The sequence below is a fragment of the Micropterus dolomieu genome, linkage group LG07 (genome assembly GCF_021292245.1).
Source record: "Micropterus dolomieu isolate WLL.071019.BEF.003 ecotype Adirondacks linkage group LG07, ASM2129224v1, whole genome shotgun sequence".
Classification (NCBI taxonomy): Eukaryota; Metazoa; Chordata; class Actinopteri; order Centrarchiformes; family Centrarchidae; genus Micropterus; species Micropterus dolomieu.
The window spans coordinates 16,282,071-16,308,984 of record NC_060156.1 but is presented as its reverse complement, the minus strand read 5'-3'; the positions used below and the strand labels follow the sequence as shown (position 1 = coordinate 16,308,984).

Sequence of the window (26,914 nt, the reverse complement as noted above, 5' to 3'; positions counted from 1 at the left end):
AAACACTCCTGTCTGCTGTTTCCTGCAGGAGAACCTAATACACAGCAAGAAATGTCTGCTGTTCTGTGGTTCCATAATAAGATTGTGAGATCAGCATTTTGAATTGAGTGTGTGCTTGAAAGATGATACAGCTTGATTCTTTACAGTGAGACAAGGGGAAAGTTCTGGCTATCATGTTGTCCTCCTCTCTACACTGGACATGAACTGGATGCATGTAAGTGTAAGATGTTTGTGTCCTAGTCTTCATGTGTTGATGAGATTGTTATTTGCTCAGATTGAGGTTTCAGCTGATGAAAGTCTTACTGTAGTTTTCCCACAGTAACCCATCACTATTATTCATATTTAAACAAAAGGGAACAGTGCACACAATAAGCCAATAAAGCTGCAGGCCGATCTAGAATCTTCCAAAATATGTTCACGAAGGCTTTTAGTTGTGAGATGGACAGCACTGTGCTTTGGTGCACTTGGTGAAATATGATTTTCCATTCAGCCTGGCAGGGTTGAGCTTGTAACACAATTAGTACGAGGTGAGCAGGGGAGCCAGAGTCAGGCATGCTAGACAAGGCCTGGCAAACAGAGACCTTCGAAACCTGGCTGCCATTTTGAAGCCTGCAGGTGAGCTCAACAGGGACTGCAAGTCACTGAACAATAACTGAACTTTTTTATATACTGCAGTTACTTGATCCTCTTGTTGCCTCTTTTAAAACTGACTGTAAGGCTGCCATGAACTTACTTTTCATAAAACCTTCTTCCATACTGTTGCATGGTGACAAATATATACACATATATTAACATTTACTGTCCGTACAAGCTACTGTACAACAGAATTAACATAATGTCATACATTGTTTTAGCTTAACCTCATGTTTGATGTCATTATGAGTAAAATATTTAGCTGGGTATATTCAAATCATTTGTTTTGTCGTCAGTAAGCACTGTATACTTGTGACTAACAATCACGGTCATCTTTCTGTCACTCAATTACCAATCTGAGACTATTATACAGCCATCTTAGCATGACTAAGGTTAACCACGTCCTACCCAGATGTTCTCCACAAGTCCTGGATACTTATCAGTCAATTTTGTACTGCCCTCAAAGTAGAGGCCCTAATATGAGAAAGAACCACCATTCCAAGTGTCAAGTCTCTTTGCTATGTGTTCATCTGCAAGGGCACAATACAAACTAACATTTTAGCATACACAGAAAAATCTGCCTCCAAAAATTTCAAAAACACAAAGATGCCAAGCATTGCAGTTTACAACCACAAAACAAGGCTTCACCACTGCCCTTCTGAGCTGTTTATACCACTTAAGTGTTTTCTGTAAGCTGCCGTGCCATGTAGAACTGACAACCCACTCATTTATACGTTTTGTTTAGAAGATCTTTTGAATCTTTAAACTCCACTTCCAGACCCTTCAGGTCACAATTTGCCTGTGGTTGTGGTTTCCCGTGATGAATGAGGCAAATACACATTCAGAAAAATATAATGTAGTATTTAGAACCAGGCACTTAATACACAAGGCAACTGCATTACCATCATTAACATAGACACACATTAACAACTGAAAAATATAAAACACACATCCTCTGCACTACACACAAACACACACATGTCCCACTGTAAACATCTAAGCAAACTATTTGCCTTGGTCCACTGTGACAAGAGATAACTGTATATTTACACTGTAAGATTCTGTGTCATTAAATTATTCCTACTTAATTTTACTCCCGGTCATGGGTGAAGCTTCTCTACTGCTACACTATATGGCCTGCTTTTCTACTCCAATCTCCTGTCCCTATGAGCACAGAGTTGGCCTAAAGATAAAGGATATGGGGTGCTGTAGTAACTGTCTCTTCTGGATTGTGCCTGCATCCTTCTGCCTCAGCAGGTTCCCATGGTGCTGACTGTAGTGTAACTAAACTTGGACATGGATGCACCAGTTGCCATAACATCCTCCTCGTTGTCCCGTAGCCCACGGTGACGGCGATGGCAAGGTGCAGCACAGCACGAGAACGTGGCAAGCAGAGCTTTGCGGAAACGTGTGTTCATAAAGCAATAAATAATTGGGTTGACGCAAGCAGAAGTGTAGCACAGCAAATGGATAAAAGCAATGGGTGCCCCCGAGAGGGCGTGTTTGGCAGTGGTGTCATCGAAAGCCCGCCACGTGTTGGCACAGTACAGTGGCATCCAGCAGAGAAAGAACAGGACAACAATGACCACCAGCATGCGGATAACTCGCTTCTTGGCCTCCAGCTTGGCCTCAGATGTGTTGCTGCGTGGTCTTTCTGCCTTGATTGCCCTGCCGGATGCAGCCATGGTGGACATCTCCACCGACTGTGGCCGCTGCACATTAACGTAGCAGCCATCTCCATCATCACTGCCACTTGACACAGTTGAGGTCAGACCATTTTTCACATCTGTGTGGGAGAGCAGAGTAAAAAGAGAAGAGTATAAAAGTATAAATTATATGTAGCAAAGTACTTAAGAGTTGTATACAGAATCAGAATCAGAATCAGAAATACTTTATTGATCCCCGAAAGGAAGTTCTTTTGTCACAATTGCAAGATAGAGTTGAATACTTACTTATCATACTTAAGAGTTGTATTAAAAACACCCCTCATATGAAAGTAATGTTTCTATTTTGTGACACGTTTACCTTACTTTGTTGTTCAGGGCCAGATATTCTTCCCATACTCAATAGATAGCTACAGTATAAATACTATCAATATCAAGTTTTGTTTTGAGTGTCGGTACTAGCGTCCATTGGATTGCTCATTTAGACCAAAATCCATCTCACCTTCAGATCACGATCTGATATTTTTTCCTTTATTAGTTTAGAGAATTCACACAGTTAACATTAGTAACTTACCATTAAAACTGTCTGGTGTTTTAACACACATGTAATTAAGAGAATAGTTCAACAAAATGCTTATTGTTTGCACACACATCTCATACATCCTGACACAAGGCTCTCCCCTACATGACAATACATTAGCCGCTTTAATAATAAAAAGTTGGAATTGGATTTCAACCAAATGTTGTAGTAGAACACATACCTTATATTTCTGCGAATGGGTTAAAATATATTTCCGCAAATCATGTGTTGTCCTGTAGCCAATTAATCTTAAATGAACAAATAAGTCAAAGCACTACAGCTCTGTGAGAACACATGCACCTGTTTGGTTTGTTTCGAATAAATCATAGCACCTTAAAGGTCAGCTAACCTCAATGGAAAGAAGTACACAGTAATCATCCATCAGGGGATATTTCAATTTATTGATAAAATGTAATAGTCCAGCTTTCCTTCTACAAAGGACAAAGTACACTGAGTACAGCAAGAGGTCTAAGGCAAGTAAATACAAACAGGAACTGGTAGTGTGGAGAGAATATACGCAATTTACCAAACCGCTCCTGGATTATTAAATCAAACACATTTTTCCCTAATTTCCTGCTTGTTTGTTTTTTACCCCATGCTATTTGTTTCTCATGCTCTTTCTCTCTGAGACCAAACAGATGGGGATGTCCAGGCCTGCAGCTGCCAGCCAATTCCATCCTCTAATGGAGCACCAGCAAACACTCCATGCTGCTATCACTCCAGACACACTCTCGTATGCCCACAGAAGGTTATGTTTCACTTAGCCGGCACACATTACAGTGATTGTAGTGCTAATGAAATTCTTTATCATTCGCATAACTCATGTGGGGGGAAAAATGTAAATGCTAACCTTAGAGTCTGGTTGATAGGTGCTGAATAGTGTGTTGACATTTATTAACAGACAATTTGACTCAAATGACATTGCAATCAAAACATCATTGAAGTAAAATGTGGATTGCTCCATGATTAGACTCATATATATACATATATTCACATTGTTTCCACATTATTGAAATAACAAGCCAATAATGTAATGAACTGGTCAGAAAAGGTCAATGCAAAAAAAGGCACAGTCGAGGATGTTTTCCCTTTTGAAAGTATTCTGACATCAATAGAATTCTTTTAAATCAGAGATTTGTGACCAGTGCCATTTTTTATTCTGGTGTATGTTAAGGTAACTGCATTACTGTAATGATAGGAACCAGGGTTAAGGTGTTTATTTAAAAGGCTAGTTCCATTGTTGGTTTGACTCCTGTTTCTTTAGAAAAGTACTAGGTAGTAGTAGGAAAATAACTTTGGAGAGTTGAAACCATTCTTCAGTTTAAAGGTCATCCCGTGTTTTTAGTTGTCTAAAATTGAATGACATGTAATACTTTAAATTGTGCTTTTGACACAATTTGTAAGGTTTCGTATCATATGTATTGCTTTTACAATTTTTCATTTCATATTTTTTGCCTGTTTTACTGGCCCCATTTTCAGGTGCACAACATATGGCGAGCTTTTTATTTAAAAAACCTAAACATACTGGGGAAAATTTGAAACCTTGCATTAATTATAGCTTTACCATGCTATTTTCTTTATGTTTTTCACATGTAGTATACATGACCTCACCAGTGGAGTCTTTTTTGTGGCCCATCTCAAACCGGATACCTCTATAAAGTTCCCTGGAGATCAGTCCATAGGCCACAATCATCACCAACCCCGGGATTGCAAACAGCACAAGTAGAAGCAGAATGTACCTGAAAGACACACAGACAAAACAAAAGTTAAAAATTTTGCAGCATAATGGTGCAGGCAGGCACGGCACTCACATAGCCCCAGTTTGTACCTCTCACATATTAATGTATTAACGTTACCTGTACATTCAAGTCACAGAGCTAAGTATTGTTTTGTTTTTTGCAGAAAACTAAATACCTGATGATCTTTGAAAAACTCACAATGCCGTTCAGCAAAATGTACTGCTATTCTGAGGAATCCTCAAGGAAGAAAGATTTTCAAACCCGTTCCCAAGTTGCAATTCCTTTCTGATCCAAAACAAAAATGGCATCCATACAGTATGTCCTTGCCCAGTTGCAATGTGAATAAAAATAAAAACTCTGCATCTTCAGTTTAATGTATACTGATTTGACTTTTTAAATTTTCTAACAAAATAAATAGGATAAAATATTTTTTAATGGAGCACCCCTGTGGCTTAGGAGTTAACCGTGAACCACAGTGTCCCTGGTTCTAACCTGGACCCGGACCCTTATATTCTCTCTCTCTCTCTTTCTCTACTACTGCATAGTAAATGGTAAATGGACTGCATTTACAGTCGCAGGAAAAAACATGTGAACCCTTTGTAATTACCTTGATTTCTGCATAAATTGGTCATCACACAGTCACAACAATAGATAAATACAGTCTGCTTAAACTAATACCACATAAACAATTATATATTGTCATGTTTTTATTGAACACACCATGTAAACATTCACAGAGCAGGGTGGAAAAAGTGTACTAAACCATTGAATTTAATAACTGGTTGATCCTCCTTCGGCAGGAATAACCTCAACCAAAGGAGGAATTTTGGACCCTTTTTCCATTTTTTCCACAGTGCATTGACATGATCGGTCTCCTTCATTCATAGGCCATGTTCTTTCCTCAAACCATGAGTGCCCCCCCACCATAATTCACAGTTGGGATGAGTTTTTGATGTTGGTATGCTGTGTCTTTTTTCCTCCATACATAGGGTTGTATGTTTGTTCCAAACAGCTTGACTTTGGTTTCATCTTTCCACAGAATATTTTGCCAGTAGTGCTGTGGAACATCCAGGTGCTCTTTTGCAAACTTCCATGAAATCTATTCTTGTTTAGTGTTTGATGTATTGTAGAGTTGTCCACAGAGATTTTAGCATGTTCGAAAGATTTCTGTAAGTCTTCAGCTGACACTCTAGGATCCTTCTTAACCTCATTGAGGTTTTGATGTTGGTGTGCTGTGTCTTTTTTCCTCCATGGGGTTGTATGTTCTTTCCAAACAGCTCAATTTTGATCCTTCTTAATCTCATTGAGCATTCCGCGCTGTGCTCATCTTTGCAGGATGGCCACTCCTAGGGAGAGTAGCAACAGTGCTGAACTTTCTCCATTCATAGACAATTTGTCTTACCGTGGCTTTTAGGATACCTTTCTTACCCTTTCTTGCTTTGTGCAAGTCAACAATTCCTAATCTTAGGTCTTCTGAGAGCTCTTTTGTTCGAGGCATGGTTCACATCAGGCAATGCTTCATGGGAATAGCAAAATTAAAATTGGTGTTTGTTTTTTAAAGGGCAGGGCAGCTCTAAGCAACACCTACAATCTCATCTCATTGATTGGACTCTGACTCTAATTAGCTTTTGGAGAAGTCATTAGCCTATGGGTTCACAAACTTTTTCCACCCAAGATTATAAATGTTTACATGGTGTGTTCAATAAAAACATATAAACATGTTAATGTTTGTGTGGTATTAGTTTAGCAGACTGTATTTGTCTATTGGTGTGACTTAGATGAAGATCAGAACACATTTTATGACCAATTTATGCAGAAATCCAGGTAATTCCAAAGGGTTCACATACTTTTTCCTGCAACTGTATATAGTGTTTTTCCACCTTAATGGACAAAGTGCTTTTAAAATTTTGCCTCTTATTCATCCATTCACACACCCATGCCATGCAAGGTTCCAGCCTTTTAAGCAGCTTCAGTGTCTGCAGGACAACACATTGTAATAAAGAAAAAATAATTTAAAAAATATATGTATATATAGTTCTTTCATCATGCAGCAGACAAATAAGTCTTTCATCCACATGATAAGTGAGTAAGATATTGTTGACCCATGCACAGATTTATACACCCATGTCAGATGAAGACACAGAATCAAACACAAAAGTATTAAAATATACAAACAATAAAATATTAAACTGTGCACATATACACACAGATAAACACACAGCTGACTGAAATTACCCCAAAGTCTGTTCCATCCTAAGACCAAAACAAAAACACACTGAAACATCAAGCTAGTCTCTTCATCTACACTGATGTTTCCATGAAAAACAACCAATAGACGCAGGCCCTTTGTCTAAACATGGAAGTAATTGAGATGTTTCAGTGTAGTGTGCCCTGTTAAAAGCACACACGCGCACACACCGCAGTTAATCTAAAGTTTAAAGTTTGATACATACCAACATTGTTTTTCCTCATGTTGCACATAAACATAGTCGTGTAACTCCTTGCTTGAAGGACACACCCAAACACTCACCAGGTCTGCTCTGCCTTTGCGAGGGGCCACTTGTGGCGACACTGGTGAGCAGTGGTGTTGTCAGGACGCTCAAAAGACTCTAAGTGACTGATGATTGGATAGGGGATCATGATGACGAAGGCCAGCACCCATGTAGCAGCAATAACTCGATAGGCATGTGAACGTGTCTGCCACACCCGTGACTTCAAGGGGTTACAGATGGCGCTGTAGCGCTCAATTGCTATGGCAACCAGGCTAAATGTGGATATGCTCACTGATATGCCTGTAGGAAGACAAAACACATTATTTAGAAATAAACAAACATACATGCTTCTGTCTGTTCTCAGATATCCGTTCTATGATGAATGAAAAGTTATTACTGCTCCGTGCTCATAATAGAGTCTGGACCTGTAATAAAAGCGTGTTTGTTGATGTGCATGTAATATCTGCAATCATAACTGAGAAAAAAATGTGGCGCTCTGCAGAGATGTGCTTACAAATGAATATAGTGTGAGGCGGGGATGGTTATCTGAGTCCTGGTAGAAGAAGTCATGTTGGCCTGGCCCACTGATGTGATCTGCCTCCTGACAGGCCAAGACGGGAAATTACTCTTTACCTCTTTTATCCATTTCTTCAACGAGAATACAAATAGTATGTGTGTGTGTGTGTGTGTGAGTGAGCGTGTATTAATCATGTTGTGGGGACATCAATCTGTTGACACAGACATATTGTGGGGGGTCGCCTTTCTTTTGAGGACAAAAACGCAAAAAGTCCCTGTAACATAAATCATTATATTAAAGACTAGGTTTAGGTGACAGTTAGGGTTTTAGGCAAGTGGTGGTTAGAGTAAGGGTTAGGGTAAGTCTACAGGAAATTAATTGAAGTCCTCTGAAGTTATGGAAACCTGACTCTGTGTGTGCGTGTGTGTGTGTGTGTGTGTGTGTGTGTGTGTGTGTGTGTGTGTCTGAGAGAGAGAGAGAGAGAGAGAGAGAGAGTCAGGACCCAGACTATGTTGTTTGTGCCTATGAGGACATCTTTAGATCAGATCCCAGTAAAGCAAAGAGTAATCAGCCAGTCTCTCCCCTGCGGTTCTCCATTTTTTTCCTCAGTGCATCGACAGCTATGGTTACTTTGTATATTTTATATCTACACATCTTCAACTTATGATGCATTGTTGTAGATTTATCAGAACAGTATGTAATGTAGTTAAAGTATTTACTATAAAATTAAAATGCTGATATATACTGTATGTTAATGCATCAATGATCTAGCAATAATAATATATATTTGAATAAAAGTAATAATAATACATATTTGAATAAGAAACTCTATAAGGGATCATTCTGCATAAAAGAAACTTTTACTTTTGACACGACACTTTAAGTACACCTTGCTAATGCTAAAGTAACATTTTGAATGCAGGACTTACGTTATAGTACTATACTTTTACTTAAAGAAATAGTTCAATGTGGTGGCTGCACCTCAGGGGGTAGAGCAGTCTTCTACTTATCAGAAGGTCATAGTTTCATCACTGCCTGCATGTTGATGTACCCTTGGGCAAGATACACAAATACCCCAAATTGTGAATGTGTATTTCAGTTTCTGATGTGAAGGCACTTAGGCTCTCTCCATCAGTGTGTGAAAGGGGTGACTGATGTAGTGGAAAGTGCTTTGAGTGGTCCCAAAGATTTGAAAGGCACTATACAAGTACAGACCATTTTACCATTTAAATTTATATTGACTTTATATTGTCTTATATTAGACAAAATGAAGTCTAAAACCTTGTCGTTTCTCTGCCTCCCATGGAATTCAGCCTTTGGCTTCCCGGCTGATGTTGTCAGCGAAAGACAGAGGCAGAAAGAGACTCTCTAGACAGAAGGTTGTAAAATCTACAGACAAAACACTGTGTTTTACGACATCTGCCAAGGGTGACAATACGTATAGTACATGTGAGTACATTTATCTGAACTTCATTCAGTATCTCTCAGCCTAGCACCTCAAGGCAAACGCCATGAGGGTAGTATCAATCTTCTCATCTGAGACAAGTAAGTGAATAAGTGTATTTCCCAAATGTCAAACTATTCCCTTAAATAAAGGGTCTGAAAGAAGACCTCTTGAAGGTAAAAATTTAATCTTTAGAAAAACTGACTGCCTTAGAAGGCACAAAAACTAGTACTAGCAGGAAAAGCCAGAGACTTAAGTTGTTCGTTGACAGAAACTGAAGATACTGAAAATTAGTCATAGCACCAAGGAAGACAACGCATTTCCCAGAGTCATAAATATCCCCTTGATGAATTGGAGAATTACCCCATACTCACTTAAAGTGAATATTAGAGGTACAAACACATCCTATTGAGAATGCACTCCAATTAAGCTCCCCCAAATGGGGAAAATAATGAAAATGGTCTGTGTGTGATACGGGCAATCTGTATCTTTTGTAAGCATTGCACAGGAGGTCAGAGAACTTGTTAACGTCCTAAAATAATGGGCTGCAAAGTCCCACTGGTTGCCAATCAATCACTTCTCAAGGCAATATGGGATTAGCCTAATAATCAGGTTGAAATGTCCATGTTGAAATGTAAGATAAAGGGAGGAGCCAAAATAATTTTTCATTTTGAAGATTGATGAAAGAAACATTTACTGCCAGTTTGAGCGTTGCCATTGTAAGTGCCATTGTAATTCACAAATAACTGTGACAAATATGTCTTGGTGTGCCAGGAAGCTTTGTCTTTACCAGTCATGCAAAAACGTCAGTAGAGGACATGAATGCAGTTTCTGAGATTCCTCTGTTGTGTGACTCTTGTCCCCACAATAGCAAAGACAAAGTAAAACGAGGTGCTGCTAAGAACAAAAGCATGGAAATGATTGTTTATTGACACAATGCTTTTTTTCAAGCTGAGTAGGCTAATCACTTATCATCCAGTTTGCTTCCTGGCATCTTTTGTGTCTGTGATTACTATATTATGACATATGGATATGAATATTGAAAATGTTTTGTTCAAGAAGTAATGCTGGATTCTCATTATTATGAGATACTGAGTAATAGTTAAGAGATATGGAAGTCCTAATTGGAAGCAAATGTCTAGATATAATGGGTCTCCGTAGTTCTATGAGAAGAAGGCATTAGCCTATTTTTCTGGATAGTAAATGAATAAACTTTGAATACTCTAAACCCATTAAACAAGGGGTGAGTGTCATCCTTCACTATATTGTTGATACATAAAAGCCTGATTAAATCTGAAGGATTTGCCAAGTACCTACCATGCCAAGAGCAATAAAATTGATGAAATTTTTTATCTAATAGCAATATAAATATTGGGATTTTCTTCCTATTTCATGGATTTAAGCAGGTCTTTTTGAATCGTGGCATAAATCCTGAACTTACATTTTACTTTGAAAATTATTCCAAACACGTTTTTGCATATCTTGACTGAAATTCCCATCGGTAGATATATTTCTAACCTCCATCAAAAGGCAACTGACCTCCTGTCTGCAAGCATTCGCCCCAAAGCATTGAAGTACGGCTGAGCTGCCTAACATTCAGTTTGATCAGATACAAATGCCTTTTCATGGCAAATTCCACTGAAGAAGCTTCTGCTATGAAGCAAAAGTTGCAAGAAAAAGATTATCCCTCACATTTTGCTGAATATACTTATATAACATAGCCGTGCTCTATCAAAAAAGAGATTTAATTCCAGCACCTTACCACATGAATCACTAAATCCTATCATATAAAAATAAAAATGAAACAGTTATATTTATTTTCAAATTGGTAACTTTAACCCAGTGACACCAATAAAAGAGATGGATAGTGCTGGTCCCTCTAAAATACACTGTTGCCCTTTTGGAATTGTATTAACCATTATAAATATATGAAGCCTTTTTTAAGGCTGTGTTTTATATTACGAAATTGGGTCAAAATTAACTTTGAATCACTGCATGACCTTCTGAAATGCCCTGTGATATGATTTATGCTAGTATGAATAAATGTAAGAATATCATTTAACACTTTAATTAAAGCTAACATTGTGTTTTAGGAATCAAATTTCACCTGATTTAGTTTGTTTTTTTAAACAGAGCTCTAAGTGATATTACTAAATTTTTAAAGAGGTGGTATTATGCTTTTTGGCTTTTCCCCTCTCCTTTATTGAGTTATATCTCTTTTTTGTGCATGTAATAGGTTTTCAAAGTGAAAAAGCCCTAAGTCCAGCCCAAAGGGAGTTCCTATCTCCCACAGAAAGCTCTGCTCTGAACTGCTTGAAAACAGCTCGTTTGTAGTCCAGCTGTTTCCCTTCCTTCACTGTGACATCACAATGAAAACGCGTTATAAAGCTTGCCAAGCGGCTAGCGGGGTCAGGCACGCCCTCAAACCAAGCTAGTCTGAGCGGAGGCCCTTTGATTTTAGTTAAGCCCCTTTTCCACTGCACAGTAACAGCTCGACTTGGCTCAACTCGCCTTTGTTTGGTTTTCCATTGTAGAAATGTACCTGTACCTGCTTCCAGGTACTTTTTTTCGTATCACCTCAGCTCCATCAAGGTTCCAAGCGAGCTGAGGGATACTAAAATGTAACGTGAAAGCACGACAGACTGCTGATTGGTCAGAGAGAATATTCACTATTCACTCCAGACAGAGGCCAGCAACAGAAAGTTTTATATTTTACAGTTTTCGTGCAGCAACAACGGTAGAGGAAAACACAGCTGGAAGGTTTTCATACCGCTTATCTGTCTTTACATTCTGAGTAATGTTGAAACGTTTTAACTTAAAAAAGAGAGAGCTGTGTGGATCGCTGGTGTGTGTGTCGCATTGAACATTACGTTGCGGCAGTTGTGTGTGGCATCGCTATGACGACAAGCTACGTACTATCTCTGGTACTATCTGCAATGGAAAACGGAGCAGGGCCGAGTAGAGTCGAGTCTATCAATTTGCGCTATGGTAGCATTTTTCGTCAAGGCAGCATAGATCGTCAGAACACCGGCAACAGTTCAACGTTTAGTCCTAAAAGACGATGCAACTCTGACAGTGTTTGGGCCTGGAAATTAACAATCACAATCTGTAAGTATGCTTTATTGGTTGTGAATTATATTTAATTATTATGTTTTTTATAATTATAAGATTATGTTCAAGTGCGGAGTTGTTGTAAACGTTGGCTAACACAGCTAAAGTTACAGCGATAATTCTAACGTTACACCTGATGTGAAAGCTACTGAGCAAACGTTCAAATTGTTTGGCCAATTTTTATGTAAAATTGAGTTGAAATATGGTGATTTTTGTAGTGGTTTAGACTTGTGAGTAACTTATACCATCTGCTAGGTTACGGTCGCAGTCTGAAGCGGCTTTGATTTGGATTACACTACCTTGTTTCTTACGACCCGCCCTTCTCTGCTTCTGATTGGCTAGTAGTCCTTAGCTGGGAACTGCGCATGTGCAACTCCCAACTAAGATTTTGTACAAGTAAGATGCATCACTCTGTAGCTCAAGAGCGGAGCGTACAACACATAGGGTGAAAAGAAGAGCTGCAGCAATGTGCAGTATGAGAAAAATATGGTGATTTTTTGAAAATTAAACCATGTAAACCTGTTCTGGTACAACCCCTAATTAAGATTTTGAACCTGAAAAGACAGATGCCCATTAATATGAAAGAAGGTAAAACAAACCCTATGTGAGAACAAGTACTTATTTATGGTTGGTTATTGATTGATGTAATTGATGCTCTGAGTAAAGTATTTGACTAATCAATAAGAATCATTCTTCTTGCCTTATTGAGTCAAGAGCTGTTTCTAAAATCACTCCCTCTCTGGTGGGGCACTAGACCCTCTGCCAATTTAATGAGTGTTCCAAATCTTCAGTGTGTAATGTATGCTCTATATATTGCCCTGAAAATGTTTAATAATGGAACAAAAAAAAATAGTGTCTATGTATCAGATACCTTAATTTGCTGCTTACAATATTGTAAACATTTAAAGTGTCTATTGCAGTACAGGCATGAGTGATAAAGGGGACAAGGACTTGGTGGAAAATATATTGTATAGGATATAAGTCTTAATCTTTCTTCTAGCCACTATTTTTCACCTCCAAAGTGTATCACCTTTTCTTGCCTTCTCATCACTATTCCTTCGTCACCGTCTCTAGCAACCACCCTTTTCCCTCACCACTCCCCCTTCTCTCACCCATGAGGTAGGACACTATCTTGCACATGGCGGCTCCAAAGATGAAGTCCTTGAGGATGCTGGGAATCAGGGTGAAGGGCATGCAGAAGACAGCCATCATCAGGTCACTGACAGCGAGCGACAGGAGGAAGGTGTTGGTCACGGTACGCATGCGCTTATTGACTGTCAGCACCACAATGATCAGCAGGTTGCCAAACACACTCAGGAAGAAGATGAGTGAGTAGAGGAGGATCCGCAGCGTGTGGTCCCCATCTGGTACAGAAAAAGAGGAGTAGAGGATATGTTACAGCATGAACATGTTTGCCCTACCAAACCAATTCATCAACTCTGTTTTACATAAAGATAAATACCATTACGCTGTCTTTATTGGTCCTAAAAGCCTAGAGCCAGTTGTGCTGTGTATAGTTATTTCTCATAGCTGCTCCTTTGTGTGTTTAATCCACAGGTTGAACACAGACGTGTAATACTTGATGAATAGTCTTAATAACAAACATTTATCCAATCTGTTGTCTCCACAGGGTGTTTGACTGCACTGCTAACAGCACTACAGCTAAATCAACAATGGCAATGTAGTGTTGTTGCTGCTGTACAATAGTGCTTTTCCTGAAAATGCAAAGCTAACCATGCCATAAAATCTGATGTTATGCTCATAAAATGCCAATTACATCAGCTGCTTGTGAAAGACTGCACATTACACCCACAATAAAGATGGCAAAAAATTTTGCTAGTCCAAGAGGTGGCAATGACCATCAACTGACTGCAGGTAAATAAGCCACATAATGTAGAAAGGGAAGGCTTTGAACTGCAGTTCGTAATGCTATTGTAAGTTGACATCTTGGATTTTCTGCATGAAGACATGAATCAATGAATAATTCATGATTTATGAAAAGTAGCCCAATTGGAGGTGGGGAAAGGCCAATCTGGCAATTACATTATAGCTCATCTAATGTAAGATGTAATCAGTTAGTCTTTCTTTATTCAATCGGTCCCATATCAGTTGAAAACAAGCGTGAAAAACCAAAACAGAAACAACATTTAGATAATCCAATAAGGCACAACTCAAGACCACCTAAGAAAAAGTTTGAGGGGAGTTAAGCAGGTCTATGGCAACAGCTGGTCTGTATTTCCTGTGACAGCTGCATCCAAAAGACCAACAAATCTCTTCCCCATTTGGAGAACATCTGGATAGGACACACAGACTGAAAAAAAAAACAGGAGCAGGCTATTCAAATACCTACATAAATTTAAGTCCATGCACTTAGCAGATACCATATGAGAATCTTTTTAGCCTCCCATCTGACAGCTGGAGTAACTAGTTACTTTACATATTTAGAATTAAACTATCCAAAGTAATTAAAATGTGATCCACCTTCACCATCTGTAACATTAAAATGCTGCTTACATATTAAAGCATCGGTAATAATATTGTAATAGTACAATATATATAGTAATATAACTTTTTCAAAGGGACAATTCTGTCCAACAAATACTTTTACTTTAATACATTAAGTACATTTTGCCTTTAATACTTGTACTGTTTCTGTACATTACTTATAACAGCTTATTTTTACAGAGTGGTGCTGCTACTACTTTTACTTGAGTAAACAATTAGAGTACTTCTTCCACCACTGTGTTTAGCTCATACAAAGGCAGCTCACCACAGGCAATTACAAATAATTAGGGCTAGTTTTCAGTCCTCCAGGGCCATTTGTACCAGTTCCTCTGCTGTGTATTAAATTTGGGTCCCAGCATTAATATTTTCCACCATCCACAAGTTGAGCCCTCCAAATTCAAGCCTGTACCCCAAAGTTGTCATTGCCATCAGTCATTAGCAGCTTCACTGGATCATATCCTGTAAAGTCCATGTTATCAGCTTTCTCTGTTATCTTCACCTCACCCCCTGCTTAGACACAGCACTTTTTAATGGGTTACCCACTGCATCTGAATCCTGGGGATTAGAGGCACCTGTGCGCCGTATCCGCAGGACACAAATCACATCACACACATACTGTAAACCGAAAACTTCATTAACACAGTTGTGGAGACATCTGCAACCAAACACACTCCAGCCTTAATCCCCTGTAAATGCACCACCAACAGCTCCTTGAAGGCACTGGTAAATTACATAGAGTACTAAAATCTGCAAACATATTTAAAGAGGGTCTGTTACTAGTAAAACACCAAGCAAATGTATTGCTATCTTTGTCAAGTCAAGTCAGTTTTATTTATATAGCCTTGATCACAAATCCCAAATTTGGTGGCTTTACAATCTGTACAATATAGAAACCATCTGTCTTCCTTCTTGTCTTTTCTTTTCGCTCACTGCACTCCCATTTCAATGAGGCTATTTTCACAGGATATCCTCATCTTTCAGGCATCTCTCCCTGATCTTTACCCTTTTCCAATTCAAGAGTCTTATTGCGTTCTTTGCTTTATTTCTCTGGGTTTTTTTTCCAGCAACAGGGCAGCAAAGCTATAGCCGCAAAGCTATAGCCACACAGCCACGTGACTCATATCTAATGAAATTTTTCATCATGTCAGAATGCCTGAAAAATTGTAGCAGCGGGTGTCAAGCAGGAACATGGGAGCAGTTGGTGGCTTGCAACCATAGATCTAGACCATACTAGTCCGGAGGCAGAAATACCTGCAGAAAGCAACAAAAGGAGAGAAGAGAGAGAGGAGAAAACACAAAAGAGAGGAGGTCACTCTATGATGGAAAGTCTCCCGGCAGTCTAGGCATGTAGCAGCATAGCTAATTGATGGTTCAGAGCTCACCAGAGCAAGCCCGTAGTATAAGCTTTATTAAAGAGGAAAGTGTTAAGCCTACTCTTAAATGTGGCAATAATGTCTGCCGCCCAAACCCAAACTGGAACGTGGATCCACAGGACAGGATCTTGATAGGCGATGGCTCTGGCTCCCATTCTACTTTTGGAGACTCTAGGAACCACAAGTAACCCTGCACTCTGGGAGCTCAGTGTTCTGGTGGCGTAGTAAAGTACTATGAGCTCCTTAAGATATGATGGTGCCTGACCAGTAGGGGCTTTGTAGGTGAGGAGAAGGATTATCTATTATAGATTTAACAGAATTCTGGATCAACTGGAGAGTCTTAAGGGACTTATTCGGGCAGCCTGATAATAAGGAATTGCAATAATCCAGAAATAACAAATGGATGGACTAGTTTTCTGAAAGTACCACAATATTTTGTTGTTTTGTCTGGGTTTACCTTCAGAAAACTGTAGGTCATCCAGGTTTTTATGTCCTTAAGGCATGTTATAAGTGTAGCTAAATGTGTGTTTAATCACATTAACTTTTATGGAGTTTTTCCTAATAATATTGCCTAAAGGAAGCACAAGGTGAATAGAACTGGTCCAAGAACAGAACTTTGTGGAACTCCATGACTATCACACCTCACTGACTCACCACATCATATATTGAATCAAAAACACAAAACATAATAACCGTATTTCCTTGAGCCTGTGTCACATCTCTTTAAAGTAATCTTGAACTTGATTCATATTGATTTACAGTAATTCACTTGGGATGTACATACATGAATTGTACACAACTGGTTGGGGCACATATTCAGAGTTCTGTCTGTTTATGAAAAAAAAGCGTTAAGTTCAGGTCGAGCTCAAAAATCTAAAAACTGTTGCACAAGAGCTGGCATAAAGTTAAAAGAGGAACATCAAAGACAGGATTGGGCTTCTCCAAATCCACATGGGTAGATACATAGTTCATATGAAAGTAGGATCATGGAGTGTCACTTAATTGATCTAATGCTCTTGTCAGTCTGATTTTTTGGTACTGTTCTGCTGACAGAACATCAGGGTTTCCTCACCAAAACAGGTGTGCAAATAACAGCAACTAAAAGCGTTTAAATTTGTGCTTGTGTGTTCATGTGGGTGCACATACATCTGCATGAGCTTAATGATAATGTGCAGACAGATGATTGGTAGGAGAAGGGAACCAACACTCTCTCCTTCTTTACTGTCTCTCTCTCGCTCTGTCTTGCCTAATGAAATATGTTACATTGCCTAATTGAAGCCAATTAGCTTTCCCTGTGCTCGCAGGCGGTGCTGGAAACACTGATAACTCCCTCTGCACATTTACCTGTTCCTTCAGGCCATCACTTCCAATAGCTGCTCCTGCTCATGTATGCACAGCATTCATACGAATTACCTTGCTCACCAATGCTCTACCTGTACTGCCCCACTGATTTCTGATATATAAAGCAGACACCTCTTACACTGTAGCTTTCAGCTCTACAGCCACCGTTGAGTGATTACTAATGCATGAATGAATGCATGAAACTACAGTGTTCAACAAGACTGTTTAAATCCTGAAATGACTTTTCTAGAAAGAACAGACACAGAGGTCTGCATTTAAAAAGCATGATGGTCTTCATCATCTGTCTGTAAGTTGTTTTAAATGTATCCCCGACCCCCCAAAAAATGCTGGAAAACTGCTCTCTTGGATGCCCCTATGGTAGATAAAACCTGATAAAGTGTCCTATAGGGTGGCCCAATGCGCAAGAAAATTTGATGCAGGGAACCAATGGGAGCCACTTAAAATTGCCCCATAAATGCATCACAACTGTCTGTACGCTGGTGTCCCGGCCTTTTTATTTTTTTACCCCTGCCTCTCAGACAGCCTGAGTCAGCCACTGCTTCTACTGCTGCTGCTTTTACTCATTTACATTTTGGCATCTTTAGTTTCTAGTTACTTGGCAAATTCAGATTAATAATAGCCTACAACATATAATCAATGCAATATGATGAATTATTATAGGTTAAGATAAAAATTCATGGACCCCTGGGGGAAAAGTCACAACTGACCCAGCAGTACATAAAGTAGTTAAAATTAGCCCCACCTTTACATTATATTACATTTACATTTTGGGCATTTATCAGATGCTTTCGTCAAGTACATCATGTACAGAATAAGTACACACCTTTACCAGCTGCAAAGGGATGATTTCATATTATTACCACCATTAATTATAATCCAATTCAATAAATACAATCCATTTTTCTAAAGTGGGCCATTCTGCTCAATGAGTACTTTTACATTTGTTACTTTAAGCATATTTTGAAGCTAATACTTTTGTATTTTTACTTAACTCAAAATTTGAATGCATGACTTTTATTTGTAACAGAATATTTCTACACTGTGGTACTGCTACCTTTACCTAAGTAATCTGAATTATTTTTCCACCACTGATATCTGAGTTTGTATTTATCCATTTCCTTATGTACTGCAGTTAAGTATATAATCAACTCTGTGTGCAGCTACAAATGCTTGGATTTGGAAAGGTGAATGGAGGCGCGGGCATTCTGACAGGTGGAGCAACAGTGGGCACGTTCCCGTTATGCGGTCACGCTCGTCTCTCGCACACGCCCTGCCAGAGTTGAATTGTCTTGAACTTTTTGTACATGACGCACAGCACAAATCAGTGATCGAGAGACTGACCCTAGCGGTTTGTGAGTTTCCAGAAATCTATTAGGCTACTGTTTACTAAATAGTTATCAGGACATCAGGAGAGAATCTGCACAGCACAGCATCCCTGCAAAAATGCATGTATCAAGTAACCTTATGTAACCCTGGGGGGTGGTGATGGAGCAGTGGATAATATATATGCCTTTGGTGTGAGAGTTCAATTCCCCACTGCAACACATCCACCAATGTGTCCCTGAGCAAGACACTTAACCCCTAGTTTCTTCTGAGGCGTGCGACCTCTGACATACATATAAAGCAATTGTAAGTTGCTTTGGATAAAAGTGTCAGCTAAATGTCAAACCTATAAGTTTAAATTAAGTTAAATAGGCTACCACTGTATAGCGCACAGAAGCTGTTGCCATGGTTACTATCCATAGAGCGCCTGCCATAAGAATATTTGAAAATATTTAAGTAGCTAAATGAGCTCACTGTAAAGTCACAAAACCCTAATAAATATGAAATACTCAAAGCAAAATATCAAGTAATATTTGAAGTAATCTCGGTCTGTCGGTCCACCACTTTAGTCCAGACTAAATTATCTCAACAACTAATTGATAGATTAAAATGACATGTAGAGTACACATTCATGTCCTCCTTAAAATTAATTGTAACAATTTGGTGATTCTCTGACTTGGCAGATATCACCATAATCACACCACTATTTAAATGTGCCCCATACTTTGGTTTATGGCTAAACATAGGCTATTGATTATAAATTATAATGATTTAGCACTTTTTGATAGTGTTTCCATTTAGGTAAGGCTATTGCTTGCCTCAGCAGACTGAACCAGCAGCCTGTAAGGTATACTTTTCACCTGTACACACGTCATTTTTTGTTGTTCTCTTATTTACATATAATCAAAATAAAGTCAAATAGAATGTGTTTCCTGCCCTTTTCGTGAAACAGAAATATATTAGACATTATCAATAATTCCAAATGTAGGCTTGTTGTTTCTTTCTATGCTCAAAGAATTAGTCACATTTGTCAATCAAGACACAAAATACTTATTTGACAGCATATGGGATAATGGAGCAAATGATTTCCCTTTTGTTTCTGTCTGGGAGCTGTTGGTAAATCTGATTTGTTTGTCTGGAGGCTGATGGATTTTAGTGTTGAACTAAACATTTACACATAAAGTTTTTAAACTGTGATTACATTCATGATATCAGTAGCTGAACTGCTGGTGCAGGGCCAACTCTTACATCTCTTTTTTTATTTCTGCCACACCATTTCAGTCTAATTACCCCATTGGTGCTGTTTCTGCCAGCCCAAACCTCTAAACCTCACCACAGTGAAACTAAAGGCTTAATGTGGGCTTAAATTGTTCTGTTACAGTAAAATACTAGATGCAATATATGAAACATTGAAGCTACTATACTGCTACAAATTTATGGGAAAAACAAAGTCTTGAAACCAACACTACCCATTTGGCGATGTTTGCTATGAACTCTGCTCCACCAATTATTTGGAGCACTGTTTTCAGTTTAAAGAACTGACCGAAAAGAAGCCTGTAGCACTGGAGATGTGTGTGTGTGCAGTGCTCATAAGTCATGTCTGACCATTTGCTCTGTCACACAGTCTGCTCTCTTTTTAGACTCAGCGACTAGAGGCACTGTGAATAGGTGTGCAGGTTGCGAGGAAATTACTTTGTTGCAGCTTCCAGAGGTTTTCTACTTGCAGTTAGTGTATCTGAAAAAATCTTGACAGGTCTGCATATACTGCTCCAGTTTATATCTTATTAGAGTTCATTACCTGTACATACAGCACATACATACATATCTGCTATACGGACACGCTTGTGCACTCAAACATTTTACACAGTTTAGTTCAATTGTGCAAAAGCAACTTTCATAAAAACTTTTCCACCTTTTGTGTGACATCAATAGGAACGTTGTTACCAGCAATTTAAGGGTCAGATGTGAAAAGCAGGTGAAAAGATTCACTGCTAATTAACTGCTAAATAAGTCAAGTGAAAAAGTCATTATGAGATATAGTAAAATAGTGGATGAATTAATAATGAGGTTCGTATTCCAGCCATGAATATTTAAGGTTTCATCTGTTTTTCTCATTCAGTATATCAGATACTGACTATGAATTACTCTCCACCTCTGTCTAATACATATGCAGCATGTGTGTCTTTCTATCCCAGTTCGCCCATGTATCACTGCACCTATCCGGGAAAAGCCGGCTCTGCTCCTGTAAGACCGGGTTATTGGTAAATGTCACAGCTAGTGGCTAATCCAGCATTGTAAATGTCATCTAAGCTTTGTCACTAAGCCAACTGCAACCCAGAACAGTTGATGGAGGCACCGAATGAATCCACTTTCTGTTGACAGACAACAACACAAGCCGCTGCAGAGCCCCCTGGTCACAGCGGTTGGACCACAAAACAACATGTTGGTTGCTTGGCACACAGTGCAGGCATGTATTAAACACCTCAGCTCTCAACAGGCAGTGGGATGAGAGAGTGTGAGTGATGGAGATAGAGAAATACACTCAAAACAGGAGAAGTGGCGGGAGAGAAGAGGGAAATGAAAAGCACAGGAGGATATTATTTATTTATTTATTTTGTCTAAATGCCTTTTGTGAGGAATAAACCGCTTTGTGTTCAGACATTGAACTAGTGTATTTATTCCTGGCAGTGACTGATAACCCTTCCTTTGTTGTTGTCATTAACAAAAGATGACCTCCCACTGTTTGATGAATTGCACTACAATCAGCCAGTATATTTGACACTTTATTGTCACTGTATAAATATAAAGTAATTCACCTGTGTCTTTTGCAGTAATCATGACAGATAAAATTCATGAAATTCATCAGTAAAAACTGTGTAGGTACTTGTCATAATCATGATGTAATAAGGGATGTATCATTTTACTTGAGGAAAGAGTAACTAATGATTAAGTAATGTGTCATTAATATCTTTCCGTTCAGCAGCTGGTTCAGAGTTAATCAGGAATGACTAATGAAGAAAGTGGCCAGTATTTCAATTAAAAGATATTTATCAAGTGATCATTAGCTGATGATTCATTATCTCCCGGTCAGTTGATCATTATCTACTATAGTCCTCTGTTTGGAGATACTCACTTCTTATTAGCAATTGATTGGTTCCTCACTCGTTCCTTAGTAACAACCTACAATTTTATATACCGTTTTACAAAGTGTTACCTTAATATTAATTCTACAGCAGTGCAACCATGTCCCATGAAGCCCTTCTGCAGGCTTCTGTTCAAAATCAAAAATAATACCTGAGTTGCAATGTAAAAACATTCAGAAAGGTGTTTGTGGTTGAACGAAGTGTTTCCTCTCAGTGGTGGGCAAGATTTTTCCTCGCTTAAAGATGTGTTTGCTCCTGTTTGGTTTGTGTGTCAGGGGACAATGCCAGTATGAATGGTGTAAATCCCACAAAGCAATGACATATTTAAACACTGAAATGTTTCACAGAGATATCCATCCATTCCACTAGTCTAGTTAGGTGATATCCAGCCATTCAGTGCTGCACTTCTGTTGAAATGGCGGACGTGCTCCAGAGATATTTAAAAAAGAAGGTTTTTTACGCTCAAACGCCACGTCACCACTTTCTTTAACAAATTGGAGTCTCAGACCCTAAGCCTCGTAAAATCTTCAAGGTTATTTACTCCAACACAAAACTCCTCCAGAACCACAGAAGATTTTATGAAATGCGTTTCTGCATCTGTCCTCCCAATTAAAACAGCATCAGTTGTTTCCGCAAGCACTCTCAAAAGTAGCAAAGCCCTCCATCGGCCGTGGTAATTATTAGCTACTCTAATTCACTGTGAGCAAAGGCGGAAGTCAGATGACGTTATTAAAGAGCGACAAAGTCAACAACTTGGTTTTGTCAAACTTTAACGAGGACGAGTGCTATTAATTTCCTACAAATGTTATTTATTTTTAAGCATGACCACATTCCATAACCTTAAACACATGATTGATATTGTAACCATGACAACAAAGTTATTGTAACCTTGTTGGAGTACTTTAACCCAAACCATGATCTCTGCCTAAACCGAACCAAGTCGTTTTTGTGCCTAAACTCAACCAAACCGTAACCACCTTGTTGTGATGTCACTGCTGATTTGTAACAGTTTTGAAGGGCGCAAAGAAATTATATCATCCTGCAGAGAAGGATGTTAGATCAGAAAACACTCAAGCGACATATTTGGTTGTTTGGTGGACTTGTTGGTTTCAGCAAGTCTGAGCATGACCCCCAGCTGATTTTACTGATTACAAAAGATGTCATCCAGAAAGAAATAATTAATTTGTGAAATCCCTTTGGTGAGAATGAAAACCTGCAGACTATATGTCTGAGTGTGTGATCCATGTGACTTGCTTTGACTTCCCTGGTCTGTGGAAAAAATGCAGCGGGACCGAGTGGGAATCTGACTGTGACACAACTCAGTCTGCACCATAAACACTAAACATTATGGACAGAGTGACAGAGAGTGAGTGACCGTGGTGAAGAAGTAATCAAATTCCGGAGTGACAGAGTGAATAATGATGGTGACAGCAGCTGTAAACGGTCAGACATCCTAATTCTTTCCACTTATGAATGTGGGTGTGTGGCCCTGTTAGAAGATACAGCGGGAATGCTAAATAGAGACAAATGAAGCCGTAAAAAAGGCAAACTGAAAAAGAAGTGATAATCTATGAGTGAACCAGTCTGTGGGTGGAAATAACTTAATAGTTAAGTATTAAAAAGGATTAAGCTCCCAACTGACCTCTGCTGCGGCAGTTCTCACCAGACACAAGACACAGAGGTCTTGATCCGTACATATCTTGCCAGACATGTCCTCAGTGGATCTGTAATTTACAAGTTACTGATTTAGCTCAGTACACATGACTGGGTGCTCAAAATTATTCATCACTGGCAGGTGTAATGTGAGGTTATCGTTGGAATGAGGGACAGTGAAATCATTCAGAACATAATACAGCGTGAATCAACAGTTAAAAGGCTAATATATTTTGCTTATGATGTTGAGCTGTCAACACTCAGCAGCATAATGAAAGTGCTCAATCTCTACAGTGTCTTTTACACACATGTAGCCCCCCCCACACACACGCACAACTCATCAACACATGGAAACACTGACAAACAGCCATTAAGGGATGGAGATGGATGAAAATAGTAAGAGCTGATTGATAAAATAGCAGGTGGAGATGGGACTGAGAGGAAAATGCAAGAGCGGTGACGCACGTTAATGTTCTTTCTTGTTCATAAGCTTGTGTTCGCTTTATTAATATAGCCCACAATCACAAGTTTGCCTCAGAGGGTTTTACAATATGTACAACGTACAACACGCAGAAAGATCGTCATACGCTTTTAATTTTAGTGCTCGGAAATGCTTGGAAAATAGAAACAGAGCATGCCATGCAGCATCATATTTTTTATGAATAAATCCCCTGTGTGGCCAGGATTTGATTCCTGACTCTCTCTGTCTGTCTCTCTCTCTCATCCCTGTTTCAGTATATTTACATTGCTTTCTCCTTACAGCAAAATGGAACATAACAACACAGCTTTACTTTGAAAAGACAGTCTGGCACATCAAGATATCAGTGAATTAAGCTACTAAGGCCTATTCTGCTCTGCATGAACACTGATTGCAAATGTGTCAAATGTATTTACTGTTGCTGTTTTAGTAAGTTTATGGACCTCATAAAGCTACAGTAGACCAATAGTTTTTATTAACTACAATGTTAGAATGTAGAAAAAAGTAGAATGTTTAATTGTGAACCAACAAGCCAATTTTTTATTTTGGCTGCAATTATCTAAACACTCCTTTCAACTCAGAGATAATCTGCCTGTCAGCCTAACATATCTCAGTAAACCTTCATTACGCAATAACCCAACACTAAACTGAGGGTTTTTTCAAAAGAAAACTACAATAATTTAGTTTTGTCTCAATTATGATCACCTGCAGGAATAGTTACACATCCGTAGCACCTTTCCATAGCAGACGTCACAAAGTGCTTCACAATTAATTAATTAATTAATTTGTGAAAGACACAAAATGAGGTCATAGTTGCACCTGTTAATTAACCTCCAGGTGATACATGTTGAGTTATCTGCGTGTCTGCTCACCTCTTTCCTTCACACGCTGAGGTATGAGGAGTGTGGAAACGTTGCCGCAGGTGATGTTTGATGTCTCCAAGCTCCCGTTACCGGCTCCGGTCTGTAGCGCATCAGTCTGCGCTCCGACGCACTCCAGGGACGTAGATGTCTCATTTTGCGCATAGAGATCCATGTTTTTAGTGTTGCATGTAAGGTCACAAAAACGTTCGTTTCAGACCATGTGTCAATTTTCGTCTTTGTCCCTAAAGTGGTAAAATAACTGGACTCTGCTTGTACACACCTGAGACAAGAAAGTTATCCCTTTCCAACCTCTCAAACGAAAAAAACATCACTTTCGTAAATTTTTCCGCCTTTACTGTAGATGTGTCTCACTTGGCATTACACGCGTTAATCAAGGATCGGTGCGCACCAGGAGAGGAGGAGCGCGGCGCACTCCTGCGCGTTGTCAACCGCATGGAGAGAGCGAGAGATCAGAGTGAAGTGGAAGACTAATGTCATATAGGTTGTGTGTGTGTGTGTGTGTGTGTGTGTGTGAGAGAGAGAGAGAGAGAGAGAGAGAGGGGTGGACATCATTGGTCTGTGAGTGGACACTCGCCATCAGTGTTTGGCACATCAATGCTTAAATTACTGATTTAAACATATGTCAACTCATACCGCACACATCCTACTGCAGAGATTTAAAATAACCTATACAGTTCAAGATGTTCTTGATGCAGTGTAACACAAGCAAACAATACTTTTCTCTGTGTGAAACATTTTCCCTGTGCGGATTTTATGAATTCTAATAATATTATTAAATCATTCATAAAGGGGAAGTAATTCATTTCTCGGATAGAAGAAACAGATGACATTGTGGGGTTAAAAGTAATTATGGAGTTTAATGGGGTGGAAACACTACAGTTAATAAGAAAGAACAACTGAATGCCTTATTTGTTCTTTTCAGTGACAACCCCACTATCTGCCATGTGTTATCCTACTTGAGTCCAAAAAGCTATCATCTTGTCATATCTAACAGTGACAGCCAAACATGCTTAGGATGTATGTAGAGAGAAACATATGAAGCACTATAGGCAGGCATTATGATCATTTAAGCAGTAACAGTTCTACTTGTCCGCAGACCATTGGTTTGGAACGCATCGTGGGTCGAAAACGGATGACTGTTTAGTATGCATATTATATTGTGCAGGACCGTTGCCACCTTATTTAAGCTCTGATCATTTAATGTAGTGGTTAATGTGGTGGATAACACTGTGGTTCGGGTTCGAATCTGGCAGCCAGCAGCTTGTGTGGAATTCGCAAGTTATCCTGTGTGGGTTTCCACCCACTGTCCATAGACATGCAGGTTAGGTTAATTGACGACGAATGTGAGCGTGAATAGTTGTCTGTCTCAATGTGTCAGCCTGGCGACCTGTCCAGGATAGACTAATGCACCGCTAATGTCAGCTGGGTTTGGCGCCGCCCTTCAAGTAGCCTATCAGACGATGCACAGCTAATTGATGGATGGATGATCTCATGCTGCCCAAAGTGCCTGTCGTGGTTTAACATGTGCACTGCCGCCCTCGCGTGGCGTGTGAGTGCACATCCTTTCTTTGCCAGGTGGATGATGAAGCAACATGTTGTTACAGAGCTCTGTGTTGATGAAAAAAATGTGTCTGGTCTGCAGAGATACATGTTACATTCTTGTCTCAGTCTTTTGTAAGAGCATACATGTATTGTGGGATTCCTGTTTATAAGTCCTACATTTTAAATCTTGCTTATCATCATCATTACCCCATTAACTCATCCTCTAGAATAAAGTGATTAAATCCTATGATATTTAAATTTCTTTAATGGTAAGTAAGGTTAACCAAATGGTCATTGCCTAAACTTAACCAAACCTTAACCACAGAAGTGGTAGATAATACCATCACTATGGACAATAATATATTCTGATATTTTGACTATGTTTGTTTTTTATAATCTTGTTATATCAAGTGGGTGCCGCGGCTCTTCAAGACATTTAGTTCTGACCGGTATACAGTTAACAACAGTTTG

At 39.1% G+C, this 26,914-nt stretch overlaps 1 protein-coding gene and 2 long non-coding RNA genes across 3 annotated transcripts; 2 read left to right on the top strand and 1 right to left on the bottom strand.

The window, feature by feature from the left end:
- Positions 1 to 20: 20 nt before the first annotated feature.
- LOC123973755 lies at positions 21 to 2,079 on the top strand. The gene is made up of 3 exons (XR_006825693.1): positions 21 to 214; positions 491 to 615; positions 1,891 to 2,079. It is a non-coding gene; the product is annotated as an uncharacterized LOC123973755 (long non-coding RNA).
- On the bottom strand, positions 1,884 to 25,052 carry LOC123973754 (cholecystokinin receptor). The gene is made up of 5 exons (XM_046054037.1): positions 24,890 to 25,052; positions 13,293 to 13,544; positions 7,147 to 7,408; positions 4,489 to 4,616; positions 1,884 to 2,419 (listed from the first exon to the last, which is right to left on the bottom strand). Exons 1-5 carry the CDS (start codon positions 25,050 to 25,052, stop codon positions 1,884 to 1,886), a joined length of 1,341 nt encoding a protein of 446 aa, XP_045909993.1.
- On the top strand, positions 3,243 to 4,958 carry LOC123973756. Its single transcript, XR_006825694.1, has 3 exons — positions 3,243 to 3,625; positions 4,474 to 4,612; positions 4,780 to 4,958. It is a non-coding gene; the product is annotated as an uncharacterized LOC123973756 (long non-coding RNA).
- Positions 25,053 to 26,914: the final 1,862 nt, after the last annotated feature.

Excerpts from the sequence above, each read along its gene's own strand:
- LOC123973754 (XM_046054037.1), bottom strand. The coding sequence starts at position 25,052 with ATGGATCTCTATGCGCAAAATGAGACATCTACGTCCCTGGAGTGCGTC. Across the intron at positions 13,545-24,889 it reads TCAGCGTGTGAAGGAAAGAG|ATGGGGACCACACGCTGCGG; the intron begins GTGAGCAGACAC and ends TTTCTGTACCAG. Across the intron at positions 2,420-4,488 it reads CCACAAAAAAGACTCCACTG|ATGTGAAAAATGGTCTGACC; the intron begins GTGAGGTCATGT and ends TCTCCCACACAG.